General features: G+C 54.3%; 2 protein-coding genes across 4 annotated transcripts in view; both read right to left on the reverse strand.

Moving 5' to 3' along the window:
* Window positions 1-464: 464 nt before the first annotated feature.
* Window positions 465-13,898, reverse strand: MMP21 (matrix metallopeptidase 21). The gene is made up of 8 exons (XM_044660349.1): window positions 13,737-13,898; window positions 9,844-9,880; window positions 9,256-9,726; window positions 8,842-8,981; window positions 8,601-8,742; window positions 4,181-4,438; window positions 1,957-2,129; window positions 465-1,717 (listed from the first exon to the last, which is right to left on the reverse strand). Exons 1-8 carry the CDS (start codon window positions 13,896-13,898, stop codon window positions 1,415-1,417), a joined length of 1,686 nt encoding a protein of 561 aa, XP_044516284.1. The 3' UTR covers window positions 465-1,414.
* A 4,252-nt stretch (window positions 13,899-18,150) lies between these two features.
* The window catches only part of UROS (uroporphyrinogen III synthase), a 29,454-nt gene continuing 21,266 nt past the window's right edge, over window positions 18,151-26,338 (reverse strand). For all 3 annotated transcript variants that reach the window (XM_044659239.1, XM_044659236.1, XM_044659237.1), the window contains 4 exons: window positions 25,396-25,479; window positions 22,717-22,802; window positions 19,241-19,339; window positions 18,151-18,526 (listed from right to left, as the gene is read on the reverse strand). In XM_044659239.1, coding sequence (XP_044515174.1) covers window positions 18,401-18,526; window positions 19,241-19,339; window positions 22,717-22,802; window positions 25,396-25,479 — 395 coding nt within the window. In that variant the 3' untranslated portion in view covers window positions 18,151-18,400. The remainder of the gene's footprint in view (window positions 18,527-19,240; window positions 19,340-22,716; window positions 22,803-25,395; window positions 25,480-26,338) is intronic.

A 26,338-nucleotide genomic window follows, 5' to 3' on the forward strand; every position in this document is an offset into this window, starting at 1 on the left:
GCAGGCGGGCTCGGGTCTGGCGGGAGGTGCCGAGATAGGGGTCAGCAAAGGCCTGCGCAGACCCGGCCTCATGCGTTTGACTCTTGACATTCTCCCTAAAACAGGCCCGGCTCGATACGGGGGAGCCAGAGACCCCCCGCTATGGAGAGGCGTCCCGGGACCCTCAGAGCTGAGCGGGCCCCGAGCTCCCACAGGGCCGGACCGAGGTGGGCACGGCGTGGTCACCGTTGGGCACAGCAGGGACCTCTGAGCTCCGGGCCTGGACCCTGCGGACACGACCTGGCTTGTGGGCATTTGGCCGGCTATCTCAAGCTCCACTCGGACTTTATATGGCAGTTGATCAAGAAAGAAAATGCTATTATTACCCTTCTTTTCTTTTTGAACTTGAAACTGTGAATAAAAGGCAAGAAAGATATTTTAAATAAATATATTTATTAAAAAGAAATGTATCCATTTGTGGCATTTCCCTTTTCAGCCTGGACTCCCCACTGGGGCAGACCCCAGAGGTCCCAGGAGGCCTGAGACCCCCGTCGCCATGACGATGACCCTGGGCTCTGGCTGGCTGTCCATCGTCCCCAGCTTCGGAGGCCTCCGGGACGCTCCTTGGTTCCTCTCCGCCATCTCTTTGTCTCTTCATTTCCTCAGAGCCCAGATGGGCTGAGACGCGTCGCCGAGGCCCCTTGGCTTATGATTGCAGACCGAACATCGGTGCCGGCCCTTGTCAGCCTGTGGGAAGCCCCGCTTGGCCTGGGCCCCTCCGCGTGGCTGGGCAGTCTGCCTGCGAAGGGGGGTCTGTGCACCTCCACGAGCAGAAACGGATCTGGGAGCTTCCCCGGCGCTGCCTCCCATGACAAGTCCTGCTGCTTTTGTGTAAAACGGGGCGGAAAGGAGGGAAGATTCCTGCCTGCTCCTTGGGGGCAAATGCTCACTCGGGGCCTCGTCGTCCCGCTGACGGTCTTCCCTTGAAGTCATTCCGCGTCAAACCCAGCAGCTCCGGTTTTTCTTTGTTTTTTTAAAGATGAGAAAGGGTCTTGCACCCCGCTTAGGGGGGGTTATTGATAGAAGGGGAAAAGCCTGACAGGCAGCAGCTTCCAGAGGGTGCTTTGAGATCCCTGTGCTCAAGCCCCTTCTGCTCCTTCAAGTTGCTGCTCCCTCCTAAACAAGAGCACAGAAAACCGCGTGGAGAAAGGAAGGCCGGGAGCGTGGTGAGGGGACAGAAAGAAGGCTGAGGAGGGAGGCCGGCAGCCTCCTGGGACCCCTCTCCAAGGAGGGAGTTTGGGTTCTAGTCCTGCGTTCTCAGCCTGGCCCTGCCCTTTGGGAAAGTGGGCCGCGGTGAGAGCTTTGGCCTTCCTCTTCTTGCCCAGCTCCGTCCTCTCTGCGAGCAGCCGCACACCCAGAAGCCCGGGGAGTCGGGCTAGTTCATTGTCAGGGTGGAGGGATGGACGTCACAGATGTCGAACCATTTCTGCGAGATGGACTGTCTGGGCAGCAACCCATTGAAGGCGAGAGAAGGGTCGTGCTGGCGGTCCCTGGCGTTCACCACTCTCCAGTAGGAGTTGCCTTTGAGGAGGAAGATGGCGTTGTGTGCGTAGGAGAAGTAGGCCGAATCGAGGTCTCTCACGGGGTGGTCCTGGGCCATCACAGCCGGGAAAACGTCTGTCATCCTCTTCGGATAAGAATCAGCCACTTGGTTTCTGCTGACATCAAACGCGTACACCTGCCGGACACAAAGCAAAGGGAGACCCTCTTTTCTGGGCCAACGAGCGATTCTTGGGGCCAGGGTGAGCTGCACCAGGGAGGCAAGAGGAGAGATCCTGGACCCAGACCGGTCTGGGGCTCAATGCTCAAACCCCGTCCAGTCTCCTTAGACAAGCGGTCATTTGGCGGTGTCCCAAGAGCCAAGTGAGGACCCTCCCTGGCGGACAAAAGCTGAGGGTGGTGGAGCTGTCTACTTACAGAAGACTTCTGGAAGAAGTAAATGAACCCCGTCCGTCGGTCATAGAAGGCTGTGTCCAGGGGGCTTGGGACGCCCGGAAAGCCTTCCGAGATTAGCCGGGGATAGCGGATGCCTTGTTCGTCCTCCTCGTACGCCTGGTCGTTGTCACTGTCGTATCGCCAGTAGTGATTCCCTGATGGCCCGGCCACGGGGGGTTAGAAAGAGAAGCAAAGAGCGTTAACACGGGCAGCCAGCCCACCGCCTGCTACTTTGGGCCAGCCCACCACCTCCTCCTCTAGCATGAGGACTGAGACCGCGCAGCGGGTGAGGACTGGGGATCATGTGGGCTCCCTCGTGAGCCTCCCGCATGTCGGGTGCCACACCAAGAGCTGTACAAGGATCTCATTTCATCCCCCCAACAGCCCTGTGAGGCAGGTGCCATTATTATCCCCATTTTATGAAGAAGGAAGCAGAGGCAAACGGGCAAAGGGACTTGCCCAGGGTCACTAGACTTGCTTATTAGCAGCAAAGTTAGGCCATGGCCTAGAGCCCTGGAGCGTGCCGAGGGGGCTGCTGTTCCCCCTCTCTGAGCACCCTCTGCCAGCAGCCCTATAGGAGCGCTTCCTCCCTCGCCTGTCTGCACTAGCCACAGGTGGATGAGGGGCACGGTATGGGCACGCGCTCTCTGAAAGGTTCGCCATCGCTCTCTGAAAGGTTCGCTATCGCTCTCTGAAAGGTTCGCCGTCGCCGCCCTCGAGGAGCCTTTTTCCTTAGCCACGCCACACAATGTCCTCAACTCCTCGGTGACTGTGAAAGGGATGGGGAGGCCGTGGATTTCAGGGCATTCGTAGGAAGCTTCTGTGAAAGGATTCAGTGCAAATGAAGTCAGGAGGTAAGGAAGCTCTGGCTCCCACGCGGTGGAGGCTCATCCCTGGTGCGGCTTCTCTGATGCCGTGGAGAATCACGGTGGTCCTTGGCAGACTTTAACATGGAAAGATCTGCTTTCAACCACGGGAGATCCGAATGTGTGAACGCCTCCATCCTGAGGCTACACTTTTTAAGCAATGACTCGTCTCTGCCAAGGTGATGATGGAGGAAAACGCCATGAGGTTGTCCATTGATTTTTATTTGGAGGTAACGATAAGAACAAGTTCTGTTTGTGATTCTCCGTACGCCTGTGGCTGGGTCCTCCCTGGCTCCTAAGGGAGATTCAGAACGTGGAAGGCACGGAAGGGCTGAAGGTCGTTTTCCAGAGGAGAGATGGACCCCCGGAGCACTGAGTGAAAAGGGGGCTGGAGGTCAGGCCCAAACCCCAGTGGCGGGTTGTGGACCCCCTCTGTCCCTCCTGGAGGCCTCCTTTTCCCCCTGGTAAAATGAGGGAGTCGGAGCAGAGGGTCTCCCGGGTATCTGCCAGGTGTAAATACTCCACATGGCATTGCCGTGTCTGAGATCCCCCATCTGCAGAGCAGAGCAGGGCAGGGCTGGGCATCTCGTCTTTTCCATTCGTGTTGGCTCCATGAACAGGGTGTGGACAGGAGAGAGACCCCTGAGGGGGGGAGATCAGGAGGGCTACTCCAGATCTGCAGGAGGGCCAACGGCCCCCTTTTTTAGAAAGGGAGGAGAATGGGGTCTCCCACCTGGAGGACGGTGAGCTTGACTTCAATTCCTGGCCAAACCTTCTAGAATGCTTAAAGGGACAGTGAGAGATCATAGCGAGGGCTGCTCCTTTTTGGACACTGTCAGGGGACACCGTCCAGTTTCCCTAGATTTTAGCGGAACAGTTGGCAGACTCTCTTGTGGTCTTCTCAAAAAACATGGACAGATGTGGGCTAGGAAGAGGGCAGCCCAAACGACTGCAGTGCTGGCTCTGGGAGAGCAACCTGGGAGATGGTGGCGTCCTGACCCCCTTCTAGAGCACCATCTCCTTCGAGGGCTGGGGCTGGGTCTTCCCCAATGCTTCTGTTGGGTTCTCTCATGTGGCCCCTTTCCGCCTCGGCTCCTGCTCCTGGCTTGGGTCCAGCCAGGCTTGTCTTCTCTGTCCCACTAGCAGGGCCACCCCAAGCTTGTTTCCAGCCACCTCTCCTTTTCCCCTCCCTTTCCCTACGGATCCTTCCCAAACTTCTCCAGGACGCAGCGGCATCCCTCTGCTGTGAGATTCTGGGAGAAATGACCCGGTTTTCTTATCTTCACACTTTCAAGCACTGGAGAGGGAGAAGCAGACCCACCCCCAAAGGCCTTCAGTACCTTGGAAAAAGTAGCGCTCATCCCTTCCCCACATCCACACGTGGATGTAAGCGTCGAGGTCATGAGAGGGAATTCCGTGCCATCCGACGGGGGTGAGGATTGGATCCCCGTAGCGGGTCCTGTTGTGACGGTTCTCGTAAAGCCAGTACCAGCCGCTGCGGAAAAAATACGTGCTAAAGCTCACGACCAGCTCCCCGTAGTGGGTTTTCTCTTTGCGGATCCAGTCAAAGGCAGTGTCAAACGGTCCTTCACACGAGCCTGACGGAATAATCCACAAGAATTTGTCAAGCGTGTAGGAGGAGCCACCAGGGGAAGCGCCGTCTGGGGGAAGTGACATGGGGGGAAGAGTGACCGTCCCTCCCCTCGAGGTGCAGTCTGGGGGAAGAACAGGGATGCCCGCACCGGCGTGTTCTCCTTTCTCTACTGGCTGTGTGTGCCAGGCACTGCCTGGGCACATGCACAGAGAGCAAAAGCCTGTGCTCCCACGGGCCTCGTGCTCGAACAAGGAAGCCAGCAGTTATGTCCGTCCATCCAACCACCCAGCCGGCCAGCCAGCCATCTCTCTCTATTCTGTCTCTAACTACGTCTCTCTCCAGCCATCCCTTTCTCTCATCTATCCAGCTATCACTGCCCGTCTGTTCTCTCTCCCTCCCTATATCTCTTGCCATCCCTCCCTCCCTCTCTCTCATCTCTGTCTCTAACCCAAAGTGAATGGTTATAAATAAGCACAAAACCATCACGGTACAAGACAGTCTGGCAGCAAAAGTTGGTTCTGCTCCATCTCAGAGAGAGCACGTCCGTGAGACGGAAGAAGAGAGCGTGCGGGCCCGGCCTAGGAAAGGCAGCCAGGGGCTGGGGAGAGGGAGGCTCCCAGCTAGGAAACTGAGAGGCTAATCAGGGAAATAAAACCTCTGACTAAGAAAAAGAAACAAGAAGCTAAGAGAAGGCCAGTTTGGATGAGGGGGCAGAGGAGCGAGCACTGACGAGTCCCCGGCCTGGGCCAAGCCCCGCACCGAGTGCTTTATGAAGAGTTCATCTGATCCTCATCATAACTGGAAGGAGTGAAAGGAGCAGAACCAGAAGAACATTGTACACAGAGACGGATATACTGTGGTAAAATCGAATGTAATGGACTTCTGTACCAGCAGCAATACAAAGACCCAGGACAATTCTGAGGGATTTATGGTAAAGATGCTACCCACATTCAGAGGAAGAACTGCAGGAGTGGAAACAGAAGAAAAACAACTGCTTGACCACATGGGTTGAGGCGGACATGATTGGGGATGTAGACTCGAAATGACCACCCCAGTGCAACTATCAATAATATGGAAATAGGTCTTGATCAATGACACATGTTAAAACCAGTGGAAATGTATGTCAGCTATGGGGGAGGGGTGGGGGGAGAGAGAGCAAGAACATGATTCATGGAACCATGGAAAAAATTTTTCTAAAAAAATAATAAAAATAGAGATTTCATTTTATACACACACACACACACACACACACACACACAAAAGAGTAACTGGAAGGCAGGTGCTACCAAGACCCCTATTTTATAATTAAGGAAACTGGGGCAGACAAAAGTTAAATAACTTGTGTAGATTTTAAAATTAATATCCAGTACTCCAAGTATTATATTTAATAAGATTTATGAAAGTTAAACTTGAAGCAAAAGGGGAAACTAAAAGGCCAGAGTCCAGAGGGAGCTCACCCAAACCACGAGAGAGAGAGAGAGAGAGAGAGAGAGAGAGAGAGAGAGAGAGAGAGAAGAAACCGAAACTATACACGGACAAGGGAACCACACGAACGTAAAGGAAAACGAAAAGGAATTGTGGGAAACGTCGTGCTGGGGTACAACATTCTAACTACACTTGCCCAGCGGCACACAGTGAGCGAGTGTCGGAGGCCAGACTGACTTCTCTCTTTCCGACTCCAGGCCGAGCGTTCTGGCCTCTGCATCATCTAGAAAAGTGAACTGGGCTCAGGTGGTGAAGGACTTTAAAATCCAGATAGAGAGACAGACGGATGGATAGACAGATGGATAGACAGGCAGGCAGGCAAGCAGACAAAGACAAAAGGACAGACAGAGGGATGGATGGATGGATGGATGGACGGATGGACAGACAGGTAGGTAGGTCGGTAGATAAATGGATGAATGGGTAGACAGACAGAGAGATGGGTGGATGGCTGGATAGATAGAAGATAGATAGGCAGAAAGACTGACTGACCGACAGACAGATGGACAGAGACAGACATATAGGTAGATGAATAGATGGATGGACGGACAAAAGCTGCTGGATAGAGATGATCTGAGAGTCACTGACACAGAGAGTCATTGAACCCACTTCCCAGCATCTCCTCAACATTTTCTCTCTATTCTGGCTGTCATCCTCGTTCCCCTTCCCCACCCCCCACCCCAAGAAAACAGGCAGTTCAAGGGAAGAAATCCAAGCTACAAAAATATGTGGACCAAGTGCCACGTCACTGATTAAAGAAATGCCAACTAAAGCCCCCCTCAAAGTGGCCGAGGGAAGGAGCGGCCAGAGGGCAGCAGGGAGACCGTCCCCGTGCCGTGAGCAGGGCTCTGGCCTGGACCGGTCATTCTGGAGGGCAACTCGGGACGATGCCCTCAAAGCCATGAAACTGCCAGCCCTCGGACCCTGCAACAGCACCTCCCGCTCCGTCCCCAGAGAAGCTCAGAACAGGAGGAAAAGGGGCCGGCGTGTCCCCCAAGATGGGCAGCCAAAGACTTGGGAGCAGAGGGGGCACGTGTGGCTGGGGTGGGATGTCAGTGTCCCATCAGGAATGATGAAAAGGGTGGTTTCAGGGGAAACTGGGAAGACCTGTTTGGGCTGAGGAAGGGGGAAGAGAGCAGAGCCGGGAGAACATTGACAGGGTGGCAAGAAGGAAAGAGGGAGAACTCGGAAAGCCGCCCAATGGATGGAGAGCCCCAGCCGGATTCCCGAGGAGGAGCAGAAAGCCCGAGCCTGACCTGCTGACCGAAGCGGGTGGATGCAACATGGAGCACAAGGCGCACGTTGTGGACATGGAGAAGGACGGCGTTTGCTTTGATCGCCTCATTGTGCTTGCCAGGAGGCCCTTCTTTTCTTTGTCACTCAGTGGTGGGGGAAGTGGCCAGGAGACAAAACAAAGGCTTGATTTTTACAAAAAGGAAGGTGGGAGCCAAGGAGGCGAAGGAAGGCCCTCATGGAGCCGTCAGCCTCTTCCTCAGAGAGTAAGGGAGGCGCGGTAGAAGAGAAGGAGGCTATGGAAGAGGAGGACAAAGGAAGATTCCCAAGGCTTGGGGCCTCGATTTCTTTTGTTTTCGGTCAAACCTGAGGCTTGCTTCTCGGGAGTCGGGGAGGAGATGAGAACCCTTTGGCTTTCAGAGGAGCCGAAGCTTGGCCAGGGGAAGGACGGGATGGGCAGCTGGAAGCCACCCAGGATGGGGCTTTGGTGAGGAGCCAGAGGCGGGCGGAGGAGGGAGGACCACATCCTGTTGGACCTGATGGACCGCACCAAGGGCTCGAGACAAGGAAGGGAGGAGTGTGGAGCCAGAGCAGGGCTGAGGTCTGGGAAAGCACCGAGGAAAAGACCCCAGGGAGGATGGAGAAGAGATTTGGGAGGAGGAAGGAGGGCAGGAGATGGTGATCAGCAGTAGGAAATTCAGAAGTTTTCCGGAAGCAGAAACCCTGGGAATGTGGAAAGATGAAAGGGAGTCAGGAGGCCTGGGTTCAAATCCTACCTCCTATCAGTGACAGCCCTGTGACAAGGATGAAGCCATTTCACCAAAGTAAGAGCTTTCCAGTTCAAACATTTTCCTAACGCATGTGCCCAGGAGGGGCTTCCTCCAGGAGCTTGAGTGTCAGGGGGCAGCGTGGAGCCCAGAACTCGTCCCACCTTGGTTCTTCTGGAGGTGAGGGGCTGCGCTGGAGAAGCTCCCCCAGCCTCCCCTCCCTGAAGGGTTAGGGGTGACCTCAGCATCCCGGAGGGCTAAAATGACAGCCTGGAACCTGAGACTCCGGACTCCAGAGAGGCAGCCCCGGAGCCAGGCCTCCCTCCCTTCCCTCCTATCTCAGACTCGTGTATCCTCTCCACGCAGATGATTCTCCCTCATCCTGGTCAGGGGAGCGGGTGGGGGGCACGAGATTGTGGCCCAAATGCCCCCCGCCCTGCCTCCTGGGGCCGCCGAGAAGGAAGTTCTGCCCACCCTGTTTGGACTCTGATTAGTTCTGTTGACCAGAAGGAGCAGCTGGCAAAGCAAAGGCCTCCCTCCCTCCCTGCCTCCCTCCTTCCTCTCTTGCCCGCGTCCCCCCCACTCCTCCTCTTCCCTTTGGCACCCTGGAAGGGCTCCCATAGGAGGCCCCCAGCCAGAGCTGGGCCTCCGTTCCTGGGGACTCCCCGGCGGGGCCAGGCTCACCGTACAGGGCTTGGATGGCTCTCCTGTCCTCCCAGCCCAGTTCAAACTCCGTCTCTGGGTGCGTGTAGCCCGGCTGCATGATGGACCCCGTCTGGTCCAGGTGAGGCAGGCCCAGGACGTGGCCGATTTCATGCACTGCCACCTGCAGAGGAAGCGCGGCCGCCTTCAGGGGGTTCCCCGGGGCCGGGGCAGCCTCGGACCCTGGGCCCCCTCCGTCGGCCGGCCGGCGCGGGGCCCTTACTTTGAGCAGGCTGATGCCGCTGTCGCTGCTGGGGGACGTGAAGTGCTCGTCGTCGTCGAAGTGGATGTCCCCGAAGTGCCGGGCGTGGGCCAGCTCCTGGCCGCTGCCATCGAAGGGCCGGCTGCAGCCCAGGTGTTGGCCTGGAGAGAGGGGAGACGCCCGGCCGTAAAAGGGGGCCGCAGTGAGGAGACGGAGGGAGAAGCCGCACTCCTGCCTCGTGCCGAGGAGGAAGCCGAGGCCCGGAGGGTCAGTCCTCGGAGGCTGCCTGGCACCACCCCGCCACGTTCTACAAGGGAAGAAACCGAGGCACGGGGGAATGGGATAATTTGCCGCTGGGGAGGAGGGTAGACTGGAACGGGGCGATGCTAAGCCAGAGGCAGTCCCCAGGGTTTGCCAATCGATCGCCTGACTCACCCGTTCCGAATCCCAACTTGATGTCTACGAGGGCTGGGGGAGATAGCTGGTCCTCTTTGAACACCAGTGGGGTCACCTCACTCCACATCCGGAAGGCCAGCCTGAAGACGAACCTCTGCTCCTCGATGGACAGCTGGCTGCTGTAGCCTTCCCCCACCAGCCTCCATCTCAGCAGCCTCCTGGAGAAAGCCCGCGGGGGGCTCCGCTTTGGCCTCTGCCTGCCCAGCAGCGCTGAGAACCATTTGGGGTGCTCTCTGGGACTTGGGTCCAAGCTTCCTCCCCTGGGCATGATCCTTGGCACTGTTGCCCCCGGGAGCTGGTGGTCGGGCATGCCACACCGGGGCTGGTTCATCGCGGCCAGGGTGGCTTTGTCCAGCTGTCCAGTCACTGGTAACCGATTAAATGACTGGAACTTGGCGATGGCCTCCCTGAGGCCTGGGTTTCCGCTGAGTCCCGCTGCCAGGAGTTTCCCTCTTTGCCTTGGCATGGAAATCGCCTCCTCCATGCCAGGGAGATCTCTAGGCTCCATGGGCGGTTTGTCATCAGTGCTGGGCCCCAGAACATCTGGGGAGGAAGCCGTTCCCCCACTGGACCCCTCTGTCCAGCCATATTTGGATAAGAACAACTGAAACAAAAAACAAAAACATCACTCCAGCATTGCCATTGGCTTGGCCTTCTCACGCCATTGGGAACAGGAGGCTGCCAAAGGTGAGCTCGTCAGTTAAGCGGTTATTAGGCGCCTGCTGTGTGTCCAGCATCAGGGAGCAAAGCAGTCCCTGCCCTCAAGGGGCTTACCTTCTGTCCAGGAGACACAGGCACAGACAGGCACACGGAAAACCCAGAAAACATATTCCAGGTATCCTTGGAGGGAAAAGCTCTGGTTGGCTGGGCAGTTGGGGGGGTAGGAAGAGCCTCATGCAGAAAGAAGACCCTGGGCTGTCTTAAAGGGGGCCACTGATGGCTCTTAGCTGGGCATTCGAGGCCCTCCACCATTCACCTTTCCAGTCTTGCTATGTGGGGCTCCTCCACCTTCCACCCAAACTAAACTAACTTGGCAGCCCATCTCCCTTGGACCACCTGCACAAGTGACTGCCTCCCACAGCCAGGCGTACATTCCCTCGGCCTGCCAACCCACCAACCAGCGTTTCAGGTCCTCATCCATGGAGAATCCTAGGACGACTGAGCCAGAAGGGGCAGAAGCATCAAGCCCGATGCCCTCAGGGACCCTCTTCCTCCTGACATGCACTGATTCACTGACCATCGGTCGTGTATGTGGCCTCGGCCAGCTCCGATGGATGGTCTTTACTGTCTCCCCTATTTAAAGCATGGCTGTTGCCATCCCAACTCACGGCCTCATTGGGTCGGTGTGAGGAGATGGTGCTTGGTTAGTCGTGAAGGACAAGAGGAACGTGAGCTGGCGCGTCCTGGCTCAGGAGTCCATTCAGACCAAGCGGTTTGGAACTGGAGTGAAGACGCAACAAGAATGAAGGATGGCCAAGAGGCAGCACCCGCAGCCTAATGGAAATGGATCCTGTGGGCACTCGTGGACACGACCAGCTGGCCAAGGGGAAGCTCCACAGTGCAGGGGCACAAGCAGTCCCTGGAGGAGCTGGGAACTGGCTGGACTATTCTGGGATGAAGTGTCCATAAAAGGTCTTTTTTTTAAATTAATTTTTATTTTAAAATGTTTTTCCATGTTTTCACATCATTTTCTCTTCCTCCCCTCTTCCCTCCCCCCTCCCAGAGCCAACAAGCAATTCTACTGGGTTGTACAAATGTTGTCACTTGATACATATTTCCATGTTATTCATTTTTGCTATAGAGCAATCTTTTAAAGCCGAAGCCCCTGGGGGCAACTGGGTAGCTCAGTGGATTGAGTCAGGCCTAGAGATGGGAGGTCCTGGGTTCAAATCTGGCCTCAGACACTTCCCAGCTGTGTGACCCTGGGCAAGTCACTTGACTCCCATGGCCCACCCTTACCACTCTTCCACCAAGGAGCCAATACACAGAAATTAAGGGTTAAAAAAAAAAAAAGCCAAAGCCCCACCTCACATCCCCATATGTGCATGTGATAAGTGATGTCATATATTTTTCTTCTGCGTTTCTGCTCCTACAGTTCTTCCTCTGGATGTGGATACATCCTTTTCCATAAGTCCCTCAGGATTGTCCTGGGTCATTGCATTGCTGCTAGTAGCAAAGTCAGTTCTATTGTGCTACAATGTATCAGCTTCTGCGTACAAAGTTCTCCTGGTTCTGCTCCTTTCACTCTGTGTCACTTCCTGGAGGTCTTTCCAGTTCACGTGGAATTCCTCCAGTTCATCATTCCTTTCAGCACAATAATATTCCATCCCCATCAGATACCACAATGTGTTTAGCCATTCCCTAATTGAGGGACACCTCCTCATTTTCCAATTTTTTGCCACCATAAAGAGTGCGGCTATAAATATTTTTGTACAAGCCCTTTTCCCCATTATCTCTTTAGGGTACAAACTCAGCAGTGCTATGGCTGGATCAAAGGGCAGACAGTCTTTTGAAGCCCTTTGGGAATGGCTGGATCAATTCACAACTCCACCAGCAGTGTATTAGTGACCTGATTCATAAAAGGTCTTTTTAAATAACCAGGACACAACAGGAAGTTCATGAGCAAGTCAACAAGGACTATTTTTTTAAACCCTTCCTTCCCATCTTAAAACCAATATTGTGTATTGGTTCTAAGACAGAAGAGTGGTAAGGGCTAAGCAATCGTGGTTAAGTGACTTATCCAAGGTCACATAGCTAGGAAGTGTCTGAGGCCAGATTTGAACCCAAGACCTCCTGTCTTTAGGCCTGGCTCTCTATCCACTAAGCCACCTACCAACTTCCTCAACAAGTACTTGTTAGTCCAGTGTGCCCTCATGGAGATGATACTGTAATTGGGGAGTCTCAGGAGTCTATTAGCATGTGGCTTTAAACACACATGTATACAGAGGCCTATATGTCTGTATGCAAACACATGTGCACACATACACAGTAACTAGCCTATATAGGCTGCTCTAAGGTTTGCAAAAGCACTGCAAATATCTCATTTGATCCTCACCACAAGCCTGTGAGGTACATGTTATTATTCCCAATTTGCAGACTAGTAAACTGAGGTCCAAGGAGGTTAACTGTCTTGCCTAGGATCATACTTCTAGTAAGCATCTGAGGCTGTTATATGCACATATATGTGCAAATATAAGTAAGTTCTTAAAAAACAAACCCAAGAGAACAACTTTCCTGTTCTTTGAAGCTTGAAATGTTTGTTTCTCAATGATTAAGTTTAAAATTAAAAAACCAAACAAATTTAGGATGTCATAATTCTGCAAGAACAGTTATTAAAGTGCTCCGGCTCATTGGTCCAGGGACAGTTCCCAAGGCAGTTACTAACAGCTAGAAAAGCTCTGCCGTACACAATGTTTGGGGCAGGATTATATGTGCTAACAACTAGCTGGAAATAAGCATGTGCCCATCCACAGGATTAGCTGAACAAATGACAACACATGTATGTGATGGAATAGTACTTCCAAGATGAATAATTTGAAGAAAACATGGGAAGGCACATGATCAAAGAGGGCTGGTTCTAGAGTCAGAGGTCCTGGGTTTGAATCCCACTTGTGACATTTACTCCCTGCGTGGCTAGAGACAAGTCCCTTCCCCTCCTTGGGCATCATTTTCCTCATCTGCAAAATAATGAGGGCATGGCCTGAATGGTCCTTGGGGTCCCTCCCAGCTTTAGATCTAGAGTCCTATTGTCCTCTGCTCTAAATGATTCAGAGCAAAGAATGAAAATTTGGCAACCACAAAGGAAATAAAACCAAAGTTTCTCCTCTCTGGTGACAAGATTCAAGGCGGATACAGTGGATCATGGTGGCACCATGTCCCGTCCTATCCAAATTTTGCTTTCTGTCCACAACCTAAGCTCTGTTGGGGATCGTCTAAGGTTTATTGGTAAGTCGGTTGTGCCCAACCATAAGGCATCAATGGAGGCCCAACCCTCGGACACTGACGATCCCAGGATCTCCGTAAGGCAGGTCCTCCCTCAGATGCTGATGCAAATAACAGTCCAGCCACTCTTGCCTCGCTTGGGCTGCTTGATTCAATGCCCCCCACCTCATCCCCTGAGTCCCAAGGAGATTCCTGACAGTAAGATTTTTTTTTAAATAAAATTGACATTTTCCTTTTGAATAAATGGAAAACAAATCTAAATGCTCTAAGGAAGGCCTTAGAACACTCCGGGTGTTCCCCAAAGGAGGGAAGGAACAAGAGTCCGTCCACTCTTGGTACGTTGGCTGCACTTGTAATTGCTTGGGGATGGATTGGGCTTGCCGTCAGGAGGAGGTCACAGAGCTTGTGAAGGGCCCTTTGTAGAAAGCAGCCTTTCCACAGTCCTCGGGGTGGGGGTGGGGGCGCACTGTGTGTAAGTGTGAGTGCTGGGGGGCTGGCATGGCAGAGGTTTCTCTTACCTGAGCAGAATGCAGGTCAGTGACAGGCTTTGCTTGGCGCAGGACAGACTCCTCTAGATCTGAGTGGTCCCGACTGTGGAATAGTTTTTCTGGCTGGCTGGGCCAGGGGGCAGCCAGAAAGCAGAGCAGCCATTTCCAGGGCAGACGCAGAGTAGCCTGCATGGCACTTGTCAAGACAGAAGCCCCCCTGACCCTTCCTCCTGGTCGTTTCTTCTCTTCTAAGAAGAGCCTCTTTGCTTGGAGGAAGGGACCCACTCTTTATATCTTGGAGACCTCCCCCTCCTCTTTCTCCAAGCTCTTGTGCAAGAATTCTCACCACACTGTGAAGTGTGCTGCCCCAGGGTGAGCCTGAGGAAAACCTGCCCTTTGAAGACCTCTGGGCTGCCGCCTCCCGATGCCCACTTGCCAGGGACCTACTTGCCCATCTACAAGCTCTTCGCCTTCTGCGATCTCATCGGCTCTCATTGGTTCAACCACCTGACAAGCACTCATGGAGCCCCTGCTCCTGGGCCCTTGTCTCCCTCTATTTCACTGGGTGATCTCTTCAGCACCCACGGGTTCAACCACCATCTTTATGAGCCAACTCACGTCTGTTTGATCACCCTCAGTCTCTCTCCTGCCCTCCACTTTTATGTTTTCAGTTGTGTATTAGACGTCTTAAGCTGGATAGTCCATCCATTCGACATGTCCCAAGCTGAATTCATTATCTTCCCCACTCCCAAACTCCCCTCTTTCCAACTTCCTCTTACTGTTGAGTGCACCATCCTCCTCCTCTCCCCCAGGCTCAGAAGTTGGGTATCTTCAACTCTCCCTCTCTCCCGCCCCACCCCAAATCCTGTCAATTGTACTTTTGTAGCATTTCTCCCAAGTGGCCCCTCTGTCCTCTCGTTCTGCCACCACCTTGTTGCCTCATGCCCACTGGTGGTGGATCTGCTTCCCCTCAAGTTTCTCCCTCTCTAATCCATCCTCCATGCAAAAGTGATCAATGATCTTCCTCCAGCACCATTTTAACCATGTCACTTCCCTATTTAATCAACCCGACTCTCTCTTATCTCCAGGACCAAAGAGAAAGTCCCATTCAGCTTCCAAAGCCCTATATGCTCTGTCATCATCGTCCTCCCCCTCCCCTACAGCACTCATTCCTGACCTTCTTGTTCTCCCCTGGACAAGACACTCCCAGCTGCCTACCCTGGCCTTTCCCCAAATCTCCACCAAATCTCATTTATTGTTCCTTGTCAACTTCCAGCTCATAACGAGAAGGTGATGTTTGGAAAGATTGAGGGCAAAAGGAGACGAGGATAGCAGAAGAGGACATGGGCAGATGGTGGCATGGAAGCAAGGAACAAGAGCTTGGGCAGACCTTCAGAGGTAGTGGAGGACAGAAGGGTCTGGTGTGCCAAGGTCCATGGGTCATGAAGACCCTGAACACCACCGTAATTTCCAGCTCAGATGACAGAGTGAACATGAACACAACAGCCCAGCTCTTTCAGCAAGGATCAAAAAAGAGCCCTAGCCTCAATAATGATCAATAATACAAGAGGAAATTGTGGCAAGTACTTGTCTCTAGCACTGGTCCACACAAAAAGCTCTTAGTCTCTGGGCAATAGGGATGGGTCAAACCAGAAAATCTGGGGCACAGGTGACCAGAGCAAGAAAGCCTTCCAGGGTAGAACAGGAGTGAGTGAAGAACCTGAAGCCTGAACCTGTGAACAAGGAGAATGGGAATGGGTGGATGAGGACTGAGTAGGAACACCCTGAGAATGTAGCTGTGTCTCTGAGCCTGGGCTGGAGTCAGGAGCAGCAAAATTCTGATGGGGAGGGGAAGGATCGCACCAGTCTTAGAATTAGCCATGTCCTAGGGCTCTGAGAGTTTTCAGCTTGCTGACCTGAGCCTCCTCTCTCTGATGAGGGAGAGACAAATTAGAAAAAGAAAAGTATAGGCTATTGTCCCTATCCATGCTAAAAAATTATACCCAAAGGGAGCAGTAACTTGAAGGCAGCATAGAGTGTTTGTAGCAAGGGATGAATCTGACCCCTGAGTGATTGTCCATGGATTCTGGACTCGAGAACAAGCTGTCCAAGGGACCTGAAGGTCCAGGTTTTAAGGAAGTGTAAGCAGTAACATTTTGTCCACAAAGAAATCACAGAATTAGGAATGGGAAAGATTTCAGGGGCCTACCTCCATCCGAACTCATCCCCATCATCTGGCTGCCCAGGCTCCTCTTCAGGGTGCCCTCCTTACCTCGAGGCAGCCCAGTCAGTCAGTCAGTCAGTCAGTCAGTCAGTCAGCATTTATTTATTAAGTACACTAGACATTGTACAAAGCTCTGGGGATACAAAGAAAGGGAAAACATTTAAAACCAGTCCCTGCCCTCCAGGAGCTCACAGTCTAGTGGGGGAGACAGTAGGCAAACAGCTGTGTCCCCTGGGACCCAAACAAGAGCATTGAGAGTCTGGGGAGGCTTCTTGTAGAAGGTGGGATCTCACTGGGACTTGAAGGAAGCCCGGGAAGCCTAGGGGCAGAGATGAGCAGGGGGTGCCTGGGAGATGGCCGGGGACCATCTGGGCTGTGTCCTTTGGACCCGAGAAGCCCTTTGCCTGGCTCTGCATGGCCAGAGCCGGACTCGGATTCCAGGCCCCTCTCCATCCATGTACTCTTAATTACAGGAAGGTGTGAAGGAGCCCAGCCTCCTGTCCAGAGCTTCACGGCGGGGCTCCAAGAAGGAGCTTTGGAAGGAGCCTGTCGCCGCCGCCGCCACCTGGCCTTTGGCAGTGGATTCTGCAGGGGTTAAAGCTTGGAGCGTCTGGGGACATCCTGCAGGCTGTGTTTGCGGTTCATTAGCGGGCCTGGGATCCCCAGAGCTGGAGACATTCTCCAGGGTCCTGCTAAGGGCCTCTGCTTAACTGCCCTCCTTCCAGGGAGGACAGGACGGACGCAGGAAGGATCTTTGCCTTGGCAGTTTGGGCAGCTTGCCGCGCTGGCTTAAACTCCAAGGGAGGGGCAAAAAGTCTGCCCTCCCGGCCCCTGGTGGCATGCTGTGTGCCAGCTGGGTGGCAGACATAATGCCTTCAGCCCTGCCAGGCCTAGAGCTCCAAAGAGCTTCGCTGGGCTTCTTCGTCTTCTTCTTAACCCCTTGCTTTCAGCTTAGGATCAATCCTGTGTAATGCTCCCAGGCAGAAGAGAGGTCAGGGCTGGGCAATGGGGGTGAAGTGGCTCGTCCAGGGTCACCAAGGCCAGGTCTGAGGCGTGGCTCTCCATCTTCTGAGCCGCCCAGCTTCCCCCTGCAAGGATGGGGGTCTCCCTCCCTCCCCCTGACGGTGGTCCTTTGCCCACAGCGGGAGCTTCTTTGGGCTTCCCCCAGGTCAGAGGTTTCTGCCTCTGCACCCCCTGCCCGAGCACCCAGCTGGCCCTTGATCATTGTTGGGCTGCTTTGAACCCTGCGTCCATGCTCATCCCAAACCCACTGCCCAGGGCCATCCTGGAGGCAGCCTGCCGGTGAGGCTGGGCGGGAGAGAGCCTTCCGTGGGAGCCCGATCACCGAGAGGCCCGAAGGCTTCTCCCTCACCCCTTCCTGGCAGGGCATGGCGTCCTGGCAAGGGAGGGTTGGGGGCACCCTCGGGCCTGGCCACGCCCAAGCACAGGCAGCAGTAATTGGGCCAAACACGTCACTGAACCCCCAACGCCGAGGAGAGACTGAGCTTGAGGCTCCTCTAGCGGTAAAGAGAAGAGCCCGGCTCCGTTCTGGGGCAGCCCCTCCCTCGTGTTCTCTGGCACCTTCCTGGGCACTGCCAGGAAAGGGAAGAATTCAGTGGGTTCTGCTGAGCTGGAAAGTCTTCGAGGTCTGGCATTCGAGGCCTTGGTCCAGCTAGGCTCTTGACAGTAGTTTGGCTACAAACTGGAGTCAGGAAGGTCCGAGTTCAGGTGTGACTTCCTAGCTAAATGAGCCTGGGCAAGTCATTTACTGTGCCTCAGTTTCCTCATCTGTAATACAGGAACATTACTAGCCCCTCACTCTCAGGGTTGTTGGGGGGGCCCAAGGAGATCTTATCTGTAAAGCACTTAGCTTGGCCCGCAGCGGGCACCCCACAGCCCTCCCAGGGGCACCTCTTTGCCTTGGCTCACCTCCGCCTCCCCTGTCCAGGCCCGCAAAGGTGGATCTGGGGTCCGAAGCGCCCTCTCCGGCAGCCACACACTGATCACTCCCCGTGGCCAGGAGGCCCTTCCTGGGTGGCCTCCATTGCCTGGCCCCTCCCCTGGCTCTTCGGCCCTGGCGCAGATGGTCCCAATTCGGGAAGGTTAGGGTTCAAAAAGGATGAAAACAAGGAAAAAACCAAAGCCAAACAGTGAGCGAAAAGGATTTTCCCAGGCTCGAATCATGTCAACGCGCCAGACGGTGCCTCTGAAAACAGAAACTGTTTCTGCCAGTGACAGACATTTATTGTGCCGCCGCCGGGCCGGCACCCGGAATGGGTCATTTCCCCCCACTGGGAGCCTTCATCCGCCCGTGCCCCCTCCCTTGTCCCTGGGCACAGAACCAGCCCACCTCTGGGCAGCTGGACGGATGGTGCCGACTGGGCTGTCAGGCCCCCTGAGCGGCTGTGGCCGTGGGCTCTCGTGCCAGACCTCAAGGCACGTGGATGTGGCCAGAGGCTAAGGCTGGGCTCTAGGGCCGAAGCGCCTTCTGGAGGCCGGCGGCCAGGTCGCGGGGGCAGGGCTTCTCGGCCGTGCAGATCAGTGGGAGGCCGGCACTGGTCAGGGCTTGGGCTGTGGTGGGACCGATGGCTGCAAACTGAAACAAGAACTGGCCTTCAGGCCACGGAGTGGAAGCGTCCAGAGGGCGGGGGCAGCTTCTCATCTGGGTCCCGGTGCCGGGGGCAGCCCAGCACACAGCAGGAAGGCCTGTGGGGCTGGGATGAAGGCAGCGGCCCCCCAAGGGTACCCGGGCCAAGGGCAGGGGGCTCCTCGGACACAAAGCATCCAGAGGGGGGCCGACCCTTCTGGGCAGGTCAGCCCAACTACGACAAGTAGGAGGGCAAGTGGGGTCTGGAAGCCGAAGGCCCGAGTCGAGTGGATTGCCCTCAACTCTTTAAGGCCAGGTTTTCTTGCTCTTTATGGCTGAGGTCTCAGGGATCCCTCCAGAACGAGGCCGGGCACCAAGAGGCCCCGTAGGGCGCAGGGATGGAGCCCCTCCGAGGCCTGGGCCATCCCTGAAGGCCGGGTGTGTGTGCAGACGCCCTGGCTCGGCCCTGCAGCTCCCGGGGATCCGAGGAGGGGCATGAACAGTCCCTGCCTTCGAGGGGGCTGTCCATGGATGCATCACCCCAAAGGGAGACACGCAAACCATGGGGGAGTCGCTGCTGTAGGATGCGTGACTGTGGAAGAGTCCCTTTGGGTGGATGAGCCCTCTGGGTCCCAGGGAGGTCCCTACCAGCTGGAGCAGGGAGCAAGTGGAGGCTGAGGAAGACCACGGCCAGGACCCGCTGATGGCCGCAGGTCGCCTTACCTTAATCTGACTAAAGCTGTCCCCAGAGAACTCCTGAATGTAGCTGAGGCCGTGGCTGAGCCCGGAAGGACTGAAAAAGGTGATGCTCGCTGGAGTGCCCTGCAGGGGACAGAAGACATTTTCAGGGCACCCACCATGTGTGGCAGATGGGTGGGGAGGCTGCTGACAAGGAATAATGATGGCGGGGTAGTGGGGTGGCTCAGGGGACAGAGCCAGGCCTGGAGACAAGAAGTCCCGGGTTTAAATTTGGCTTCAGACCCCTCCTGGCCGGGTGACCCTGGGCACTTAACTTCCACTGCCTGGCCCTCACCACTCTTCCGCCTTGGAGCCGACACGTGGCGAGGCTGGGACAGGAGGTCAGGGTTTAAAAAATAAAGGAATAAGGATGGTCAAAACTGTTTTTGGAAACAGCTCAGGATCCAGAAATGTGAGCATCTAGGTCAGTGCTGGCGAACCCATGGTGTGGCTGTTGAAGACGGCATGCAGCGCTCTCTGTGGGCATTCGGCCACCCCCGCCCCACCGAGCCCAACGACATCCCCCCCCCCTCCCAGGAGCCCAATGGGAGCATGTCCTCTCTCCCCTGTGTGGGGTAAGGGGGGAGGGGCACGGCACTCAGTGGAGGAGGGGCCCGGCACGCCCTCTCCAGAAGGTTCACCAGCACTGAGCTAGGCTAATGGACCACTGGGCATCCTTACGTGGGCGCCTTTTTAGAGAACAGGCTGGAAGGCTCCGGACTGTCCACCCACAAGAGACACAGGCCTGGTCTCTCCCAGGGAGACATCCAGAGGAGTGCTCAGATGCTTCAAGGAGGAAATAAAGATTAAGACACTACGTGCCACAGACCCTCAAAACCAGAACACGGATGAAGGGCAAAGCTCTGAATCCGCCATTTCTTGGAGAAGCTGATCTGATGCCGGGGGGAGGTCAGAGGAACCTGACACCCCAAGGCCCCAGCAATGGCCAATCCAGGATGCTGGTTTCCATCAATGTTTATGGCCGGGGCTGACCCAGACGCAGGAGAGGGGGGATCAGGAGGCCCAATCTCACCTAACCCCACTCTAAGGAAGGCAGAAAGAGGAAGGCCACAACGGCACAAGATTCTGTGACGTTCGATGACGGTTCTCATTAGGAGAAGCTTCACGTCAGGTGGCACCTTGGCGATGGGTCCCCGACTCTTGGGGATGACCCCATACTGGTCTGAGCCCCAGACAGGCCAGAGCTGGGTTTCTAGATTCCTAACATATTCAGGCATGATAAATGCAGGAATCCCAGGAATTCCGAAACGCAGGTAAGCCTCCATTTTCCTATTGTTCTGGTTTTGTGCTTTAAAATAAGAAGCACCATAACAAGAGCAAGTTGCCCTTCTGGGCGGTCACACTTAGTACTGCAGAGTTTCCTCCAATGCACGTTTGCTTTTAGGAGCCTGTGACAATGAGTCAAAGCCTGGAAGGCCTTGAGCAGGGCCAATTCCCTTTGTTTTCCTTAAAACTCTTCCCTTGTTATCCTGTGAGTGGGATGCAAACGTGTGTCTTTCTCAGATAAAAGCCAGTGGACACCCCACTATTTTCAGGACTCCAGCTAGGGCTGGTGTGCCCCCTCAGAACAAGAACAACCCCTTTCCTAACTAGAACACTTGGCCCGTCTGCTTTAAGTGTCAAAAGCCCAGGCGGTTAATCAAGGAAAGCTCCAGAGAGTAACTGATAGAACAGGAACCAAAGGGCCCCATTCGCGGGTAACTCGGGAACTTTTTCTTATCTCTGGAGGCTATCAAAGGAGGTTCATGTTCCCTTTTTGTGTGTATTCTTTGTTCCTCCTGGAACTTAGCTCACTAGTCTGGAAGTCCCCATCCTGCTAGGGGGAATCTGCCGGGATGAAAGGGAGGGAGAAGGGAGCTGGGGAAAGTAGTTGTGACTAAGACAGCAGACACTCCAGAGCCCACGATGTCCCCCTCCATTTGCTTCCTGACTCCTAGGGCACAGAGCGATTATCATGGATATGGAAATAACCGCTAGTTAAATAAGAAACCCTCATTTTCGTGTATTTGCAAAGAGCCATAACCTGGAGTAAATCCTCCCATCCTGGGATATGCCAACCACTTTCGTGGGCTCTGATCTCCTAGCAAGGCTAATAGCCTGGCAGGATCTTTGTTGAAACTGCCAGTCTGAGGGCTTATTTTGCCTCCAAAATTGATGACTTCTTGGAAACCATCCACAGATTTCTCGAAAGCATGCCACACGTACAACTATGTTAATTTTGGCAAGAATGGCTCCCAGTTAGCCTCAGAGGGGTCCCGATCACTGGCTTCTATGTTGGCGCAGCGAGAAGCTGGAGCGACAGAGTTCCTTCCTTGACCAGCTTGTGATTCTTCTCTGCAGATTCCTTCCCACCAAGAATGTTTCCAGACTCACTTTAACCTTGGATTCTCCCCAGAGAACTGGATCATTTATTCCTCGTTTCTTGACTGCTCTTGGGATTGGGAAAGCAGAAATTTCCCAAAGGATTCCGGGAAGGAATTGCTATTGAGGAGCCCCACTTGGAGCCAGCTTTCCACAAGGAAATCTGCAGTCACACAGCGCCTGGTGCAATAAATGTTTAACTGAATCAAAAGAGACTGGCCTCCCTGGCCTAGCTGGCAGCACGAGGAGTGTGAAGAGCACAGGCTGGGCGGGCGCTCCAGGGATGACACCCACAGCATACTTGATAAGCCTTTATTTCTACGGAGCCCAGCTGCCATGCTCAGCACCCCATTCTGGCAGTGACCCCAAGGTGCTTCTCCCACACTCGCCATCTCCCAGAGATGGTCTCTGGCTCTGGGCTACAAACCTTCAATCAGGATCTCAGAAGAACCCCAGCAGCAGGTGCCCAGAAGCCATGGAAAGATACCTGGAGGTGAAGGGGTGCCAAGAGGGTGCAACGTGGGGGGAGGAGAAGGATGTCTTCACTGTCTCAGACTATGGATTTCCTAAAGGGTTTGTGGAAAGGTGTGGTGAGCCACAGGATGGCACAGGCAGGTATGGAGAGTTGTGTGACACACACCTGGCAACTGATCCTTTGATGGGCTGATAGTTCATGGCCAGGGCATAGGTGCTGGGCCCGGGGGCACAGATGCAAAGACTGTCCCTTCTCTGGAGAAGCTTGGATTCTCTCAGGCAAAACCCCAGACACAATATAAGCCCAAACAAAAGAAATACTATTTTGGGGGTGGAGGTGGGAGAGGAGGTGTGGGCACAAGCCCTTTCCCTGATGTTGATGCCCAAAGCTTCCCAGGCAGCGAGGTGTGGATGGCAAAGACAGGGCACACACAGCAAAGTCCCTGGCACTTCTGGCTTAGTGCAGAGGCTCTTCCAGGACTGGACAGAGCAAGCCCCTTCCCAAGGGGGTTGCATGGCCAATAGGCTGCCAACCTGGAGAGCAGGGTGAGGGACCGTGGGCCCAGATGCCCTAGGAAGCCTCCTTAGTGACAGAATGTGCATACCTGAGAGGAGAAGTAGCTCCGGAGGGCATCCTGGATCCCAGGATGTGGGATCTTCTGGTAAACAGTGATGCTTTCCATGGGAACCCCTTCAGAAGGAAAAAGAAGAGAGGCATCAATCTCAGAGCCAGGACTCTCTTCAGGCCCTGTCTTGATATCATTTCCTTTTCTGAGAGACCCCTGCTCTTAGGGCCTAGTGAGTGACCCCTCTGGGGTGGAAGCAGCCTGCCTCAGGGCCAACAAGGCCAGAGGAAGCGAAAACACTAGGGACGGTTGCACCTCTACCTGTCACCAGACATCCAAAAAAATTTGTGGGCTTTCTGGACGCCCAGAATCCTGGATCCAAAGCAGGCTCTGGGAACTTGGGCTTTTAAAAATCTACCTGAGAGGCTTTCTTTGCATTCTATGTATATTATTTTCTTTAAAATTTTCTAAACCCTTCCCTTCTGTCTTGGACTGGATACTGTGTATTGGTTCCAAGGCAGAAGAGTAGTAAGGGCTAGGCAATGGAGGTTAAGTGACTTGCTCAGGGCTTTAAAAGAATACATACCCTTTGTTTCAGCCACTACTAGGTTTGCATTCCAAAGAGATAATAAGGAAAAATACTTGTACAAAATTATTCATAACTGTGCTCTTTGTGGTGGCAAAAAATTGGAAAATGAGGGGGTGTCTATCGATTGGGAAATGGCTGAACAAATGGTGGTATCTTTTGGTGATGGAATACTTGTGCTAAGAGGAATGATGAACTGGAGGAATTCCATGTGAACTGGAAAGACCTCCAGAAATTGATGCAGAGTGAAAGGAGCAGAACCAGAAGAACATTGTACACAGAGATGGATACATTGTAGCACAACTGAATGTAATGGACTTTTCTACTAGCAGCAATGCAAAGACCCAGGACAATCTGGAGGGACTTGGGAGAAAGAATGTATCCATATCTAGAGAAAGAACTGTGGGAGCAGAAATGCAGAAGAAAAACATATGGCATCACTTGTCACATGCATATATGGGTATGTGATTTGGGGTTTAGGCTTTAAAAGACTGCTCTATAGCAAAAATGAATAATATGGAAATGGGTGTCAAGTGATGACATTTGTATAATCCAGTGGAATTGCTTGTTGGCTCTGGGAGGGGGGAGGGAAGAGGTGAGGGAAAGAAAATGAATCATGGAAACATGGAAAAATATTTAAAAATTAAAATTTAAAAAAAAGTGACTTGCCCAGGGTCACACAGCTAGGAAGTGTCTAAGGCTAGATTTGAACCCATGACCCATCTCTAGGCTTCTCAATCCACTGAGCCACCTAGCTGCCCCTTCTCTATGTATTTTAGAACCTGATTCTACATGGAACCTGTCCACAGGCTTTCCCAGACTGCCAAGGGGGCAGCAGGGCTGGACATGACATAAAGATGTGGAACCCTGTATCTGGAGCAGGGAGGGTCCTCCAAGGCTGTCAGGTCTATCCCTTTATCAATGGACAAGTGAACTAGGGTTTTTAGGCCTGAAATGTCTGCCTGCTGTCATACATAAGCAGTACAGTTGGGATTTGAACCCAGACCCTGACTCCAGGGCCAGGGGTCTCTCTCTGCTGTACCATATTAGGAAGACTTCTGAGATTCAGGAGGACTTTGGGGTCACCCCTGCCTTCTAGTGAACCAGACTAAGCACTACCCTGGCCTGGTGGCCTGAAGCCATGGGAGCATCCAAGGGGCCTACTCAAACCTCTGCAGGAAGAAGGATGCTCCCACAACCTCCAGCTGCTGCTGAAGGCGGCCCGTGTGGTGGTGGGGGCGGGTCCTAGCTCACAAATGCTGAACCCCAACCTCAGAGGGCTGCGGAGATGCTCTCCGTATGGCGCCCTCCCAGCAGAGAGAGGCAGTGACGGAGGGCCTGGGGGCTAAAGCAGGGGCATACACCTCCATGTGGTGCCTACTGCAAGCCGGGCACTGGGCCAAGCACTTTTGACACACGGACACGGGGTCCGGCACTGGCCCTGGCGGACTCGAGACTGAAAGTGTGACTGGCTTTCTCCAAACGCCCCCTTCCATCTGGCCCCCATCCCTACCCTGGTGACCAAACACACCAGCTCATTGCTAGCGAGAGGGGCAAAGCTGCCCCAAGGGCCCAAAGGCAGGGCGCAGCTTGTGGTTAAAGAGAGGCAGCTGGCAGCACTGGGGATGGAGCCCTGGGCCTGGGGTCAGGAAGACCTGAATTCAGAGGCAGCCTCACACGCTTACTGGCTGTGAGACCCAGGACAAGTCACCGCTGTCCGCCTCAGCTTCCTGCCTGTATAATGGGGAGGATGACAGCATCTACTGATGTGCACTGCGGTAATCACGCCTCAATCCTATGGTGACTCGAGGAGGCTCAGCCACGGAACTGAGTCCTCTTTCAAGCTGAGCTGTGAGCTCCAGAATGACCTTGTCAGGGTCCGGACCAGAGTCTACAAGACTCGCACTCCAGCAGCATTGGGGGGCCTGTGGCAGTGGACGAGAGTGCTAGGCTTGGAGCTCGAGGACCGGGATCAGTCTCGTTGCCCTCTGCATCCCCTCTGGCCTGGCCTCAGCCCCTGGGTGCCCCCCAGCCCCCACTCTGCCTGTCCCCTTATGCCATGGGCCAATTCAGTCACAGATGTCAAAGATGCCAAAAGACGGCGCGGCATTCCCCAACAACCATGCTGGCACCTTTCTGCCGGAGCATCTTGGGGAGGGCTTCTCCTTTGAGGGTCCCACAAGGAAACAGAAGGGGCAACGTCCCTGGCTCTTCTCCTGGAAGCAAGAATAAAACACAAGAAGACACAAGCATTGGTTCCAAGACATTAATGGGAAGAGTGGGTGGCCTAGGCCTCCCGGGCCTCGGTGGTCAGAGCAGAGAACCAGGAATGCAGGGGTGCCAATGGTCGGGGAATGGCCAAGCCATGGCACGTTCACAGAACAAGGTATTTCTACACCAAAGAAATGACCAAAAGACAGATTTGAGGTGGCCCAAGAACACCCTGGAAGGTAAAATGACCACAAGAGACTTGGGGCCTGTGGTCAGTACCACAAAAGTCCAGAAGACTGAGGGGGAAGCGAGCCCATAACTGCTGGGCTGAGGGGGGCTGGAAGGGCAGAGTGAGACACACTTGTTCCAGCAGGGCTAGGGTGCACATGTTTTGGGTGACCATCTCTCATGGAGAGGGGGGTATGGAGGTGACCAGATGATCAATTTGTGGAGCAGTCACTCAATAAACACAAGAGGGGATCCTGAAGGGCATTGCAGAACAGTAGGGTAGCATCAGAACTCCACAGATAGGAAAGGGGACTCCCCCCTCAAATCTCCTAGGCTCAGGCTGTCGTCTGAAGACCGAGGGCCTTCCTTTCCCATCCTCCCATGTACAGACGTTCCCATCTGTACCCTTATTATGACAAAAAGAAGCCTTTGCAAAGAGACAGAGAATGCCCAGAGTCCCACAAGAGGCGAAGGACAGAGGGCCACCTGGCCATGCACACGACCATCCCCACATTATGGCATGGCTCTCTAGGATGGTGGTCGCCACTTCACACGCATTCCCAGGAAGTGCTGGCTTGGTAGAGATTTTAAAGCATTCCTGGGGTCTGCATGAATCCTAGCATGAAGGTCAAGCAC

The sequence above is a fragment of the Gracilinanus agilis genome, chromosome 2 (assembly GCF_016433145.1).
Source record: "Gracilinanus agilis isolate LMUSP501 chromosome 2, AgileGrace, whole genome shotgun sequence".
NCBI lineage: Eukaryota > Metazoa > Chordata > Mammalia > Didelphimorphia > Didelphidae > Gracilinanus > Gracilinanus agilis.

Excerpts from the sequence above, each read along its gene's own strand:
- MMP21 (XM_044660349.1), bottom strand. The coding sequence starts at position 13,898 with ATGCAGGCTACTCTGCGTCTGCCCTGGAAATGGCTGCTCTGCTTTCTG. Across the intron at positions 9,881-13,736 it reads CTGACCTGCATTCTGCTCAG|TTGTTCTTATCCAAATATGG; the intron begins GTAAGAGAAACC and ends TTTTTGTTTCAG. Across the intron at positions 4,439-8,600 it reads AGCCATCCAAGCCCTGTACG|GCTCGTGTGAAGGACCGTTT; the intron begins GTGAGCCTGGCC and ends TTATTCCGTCAG.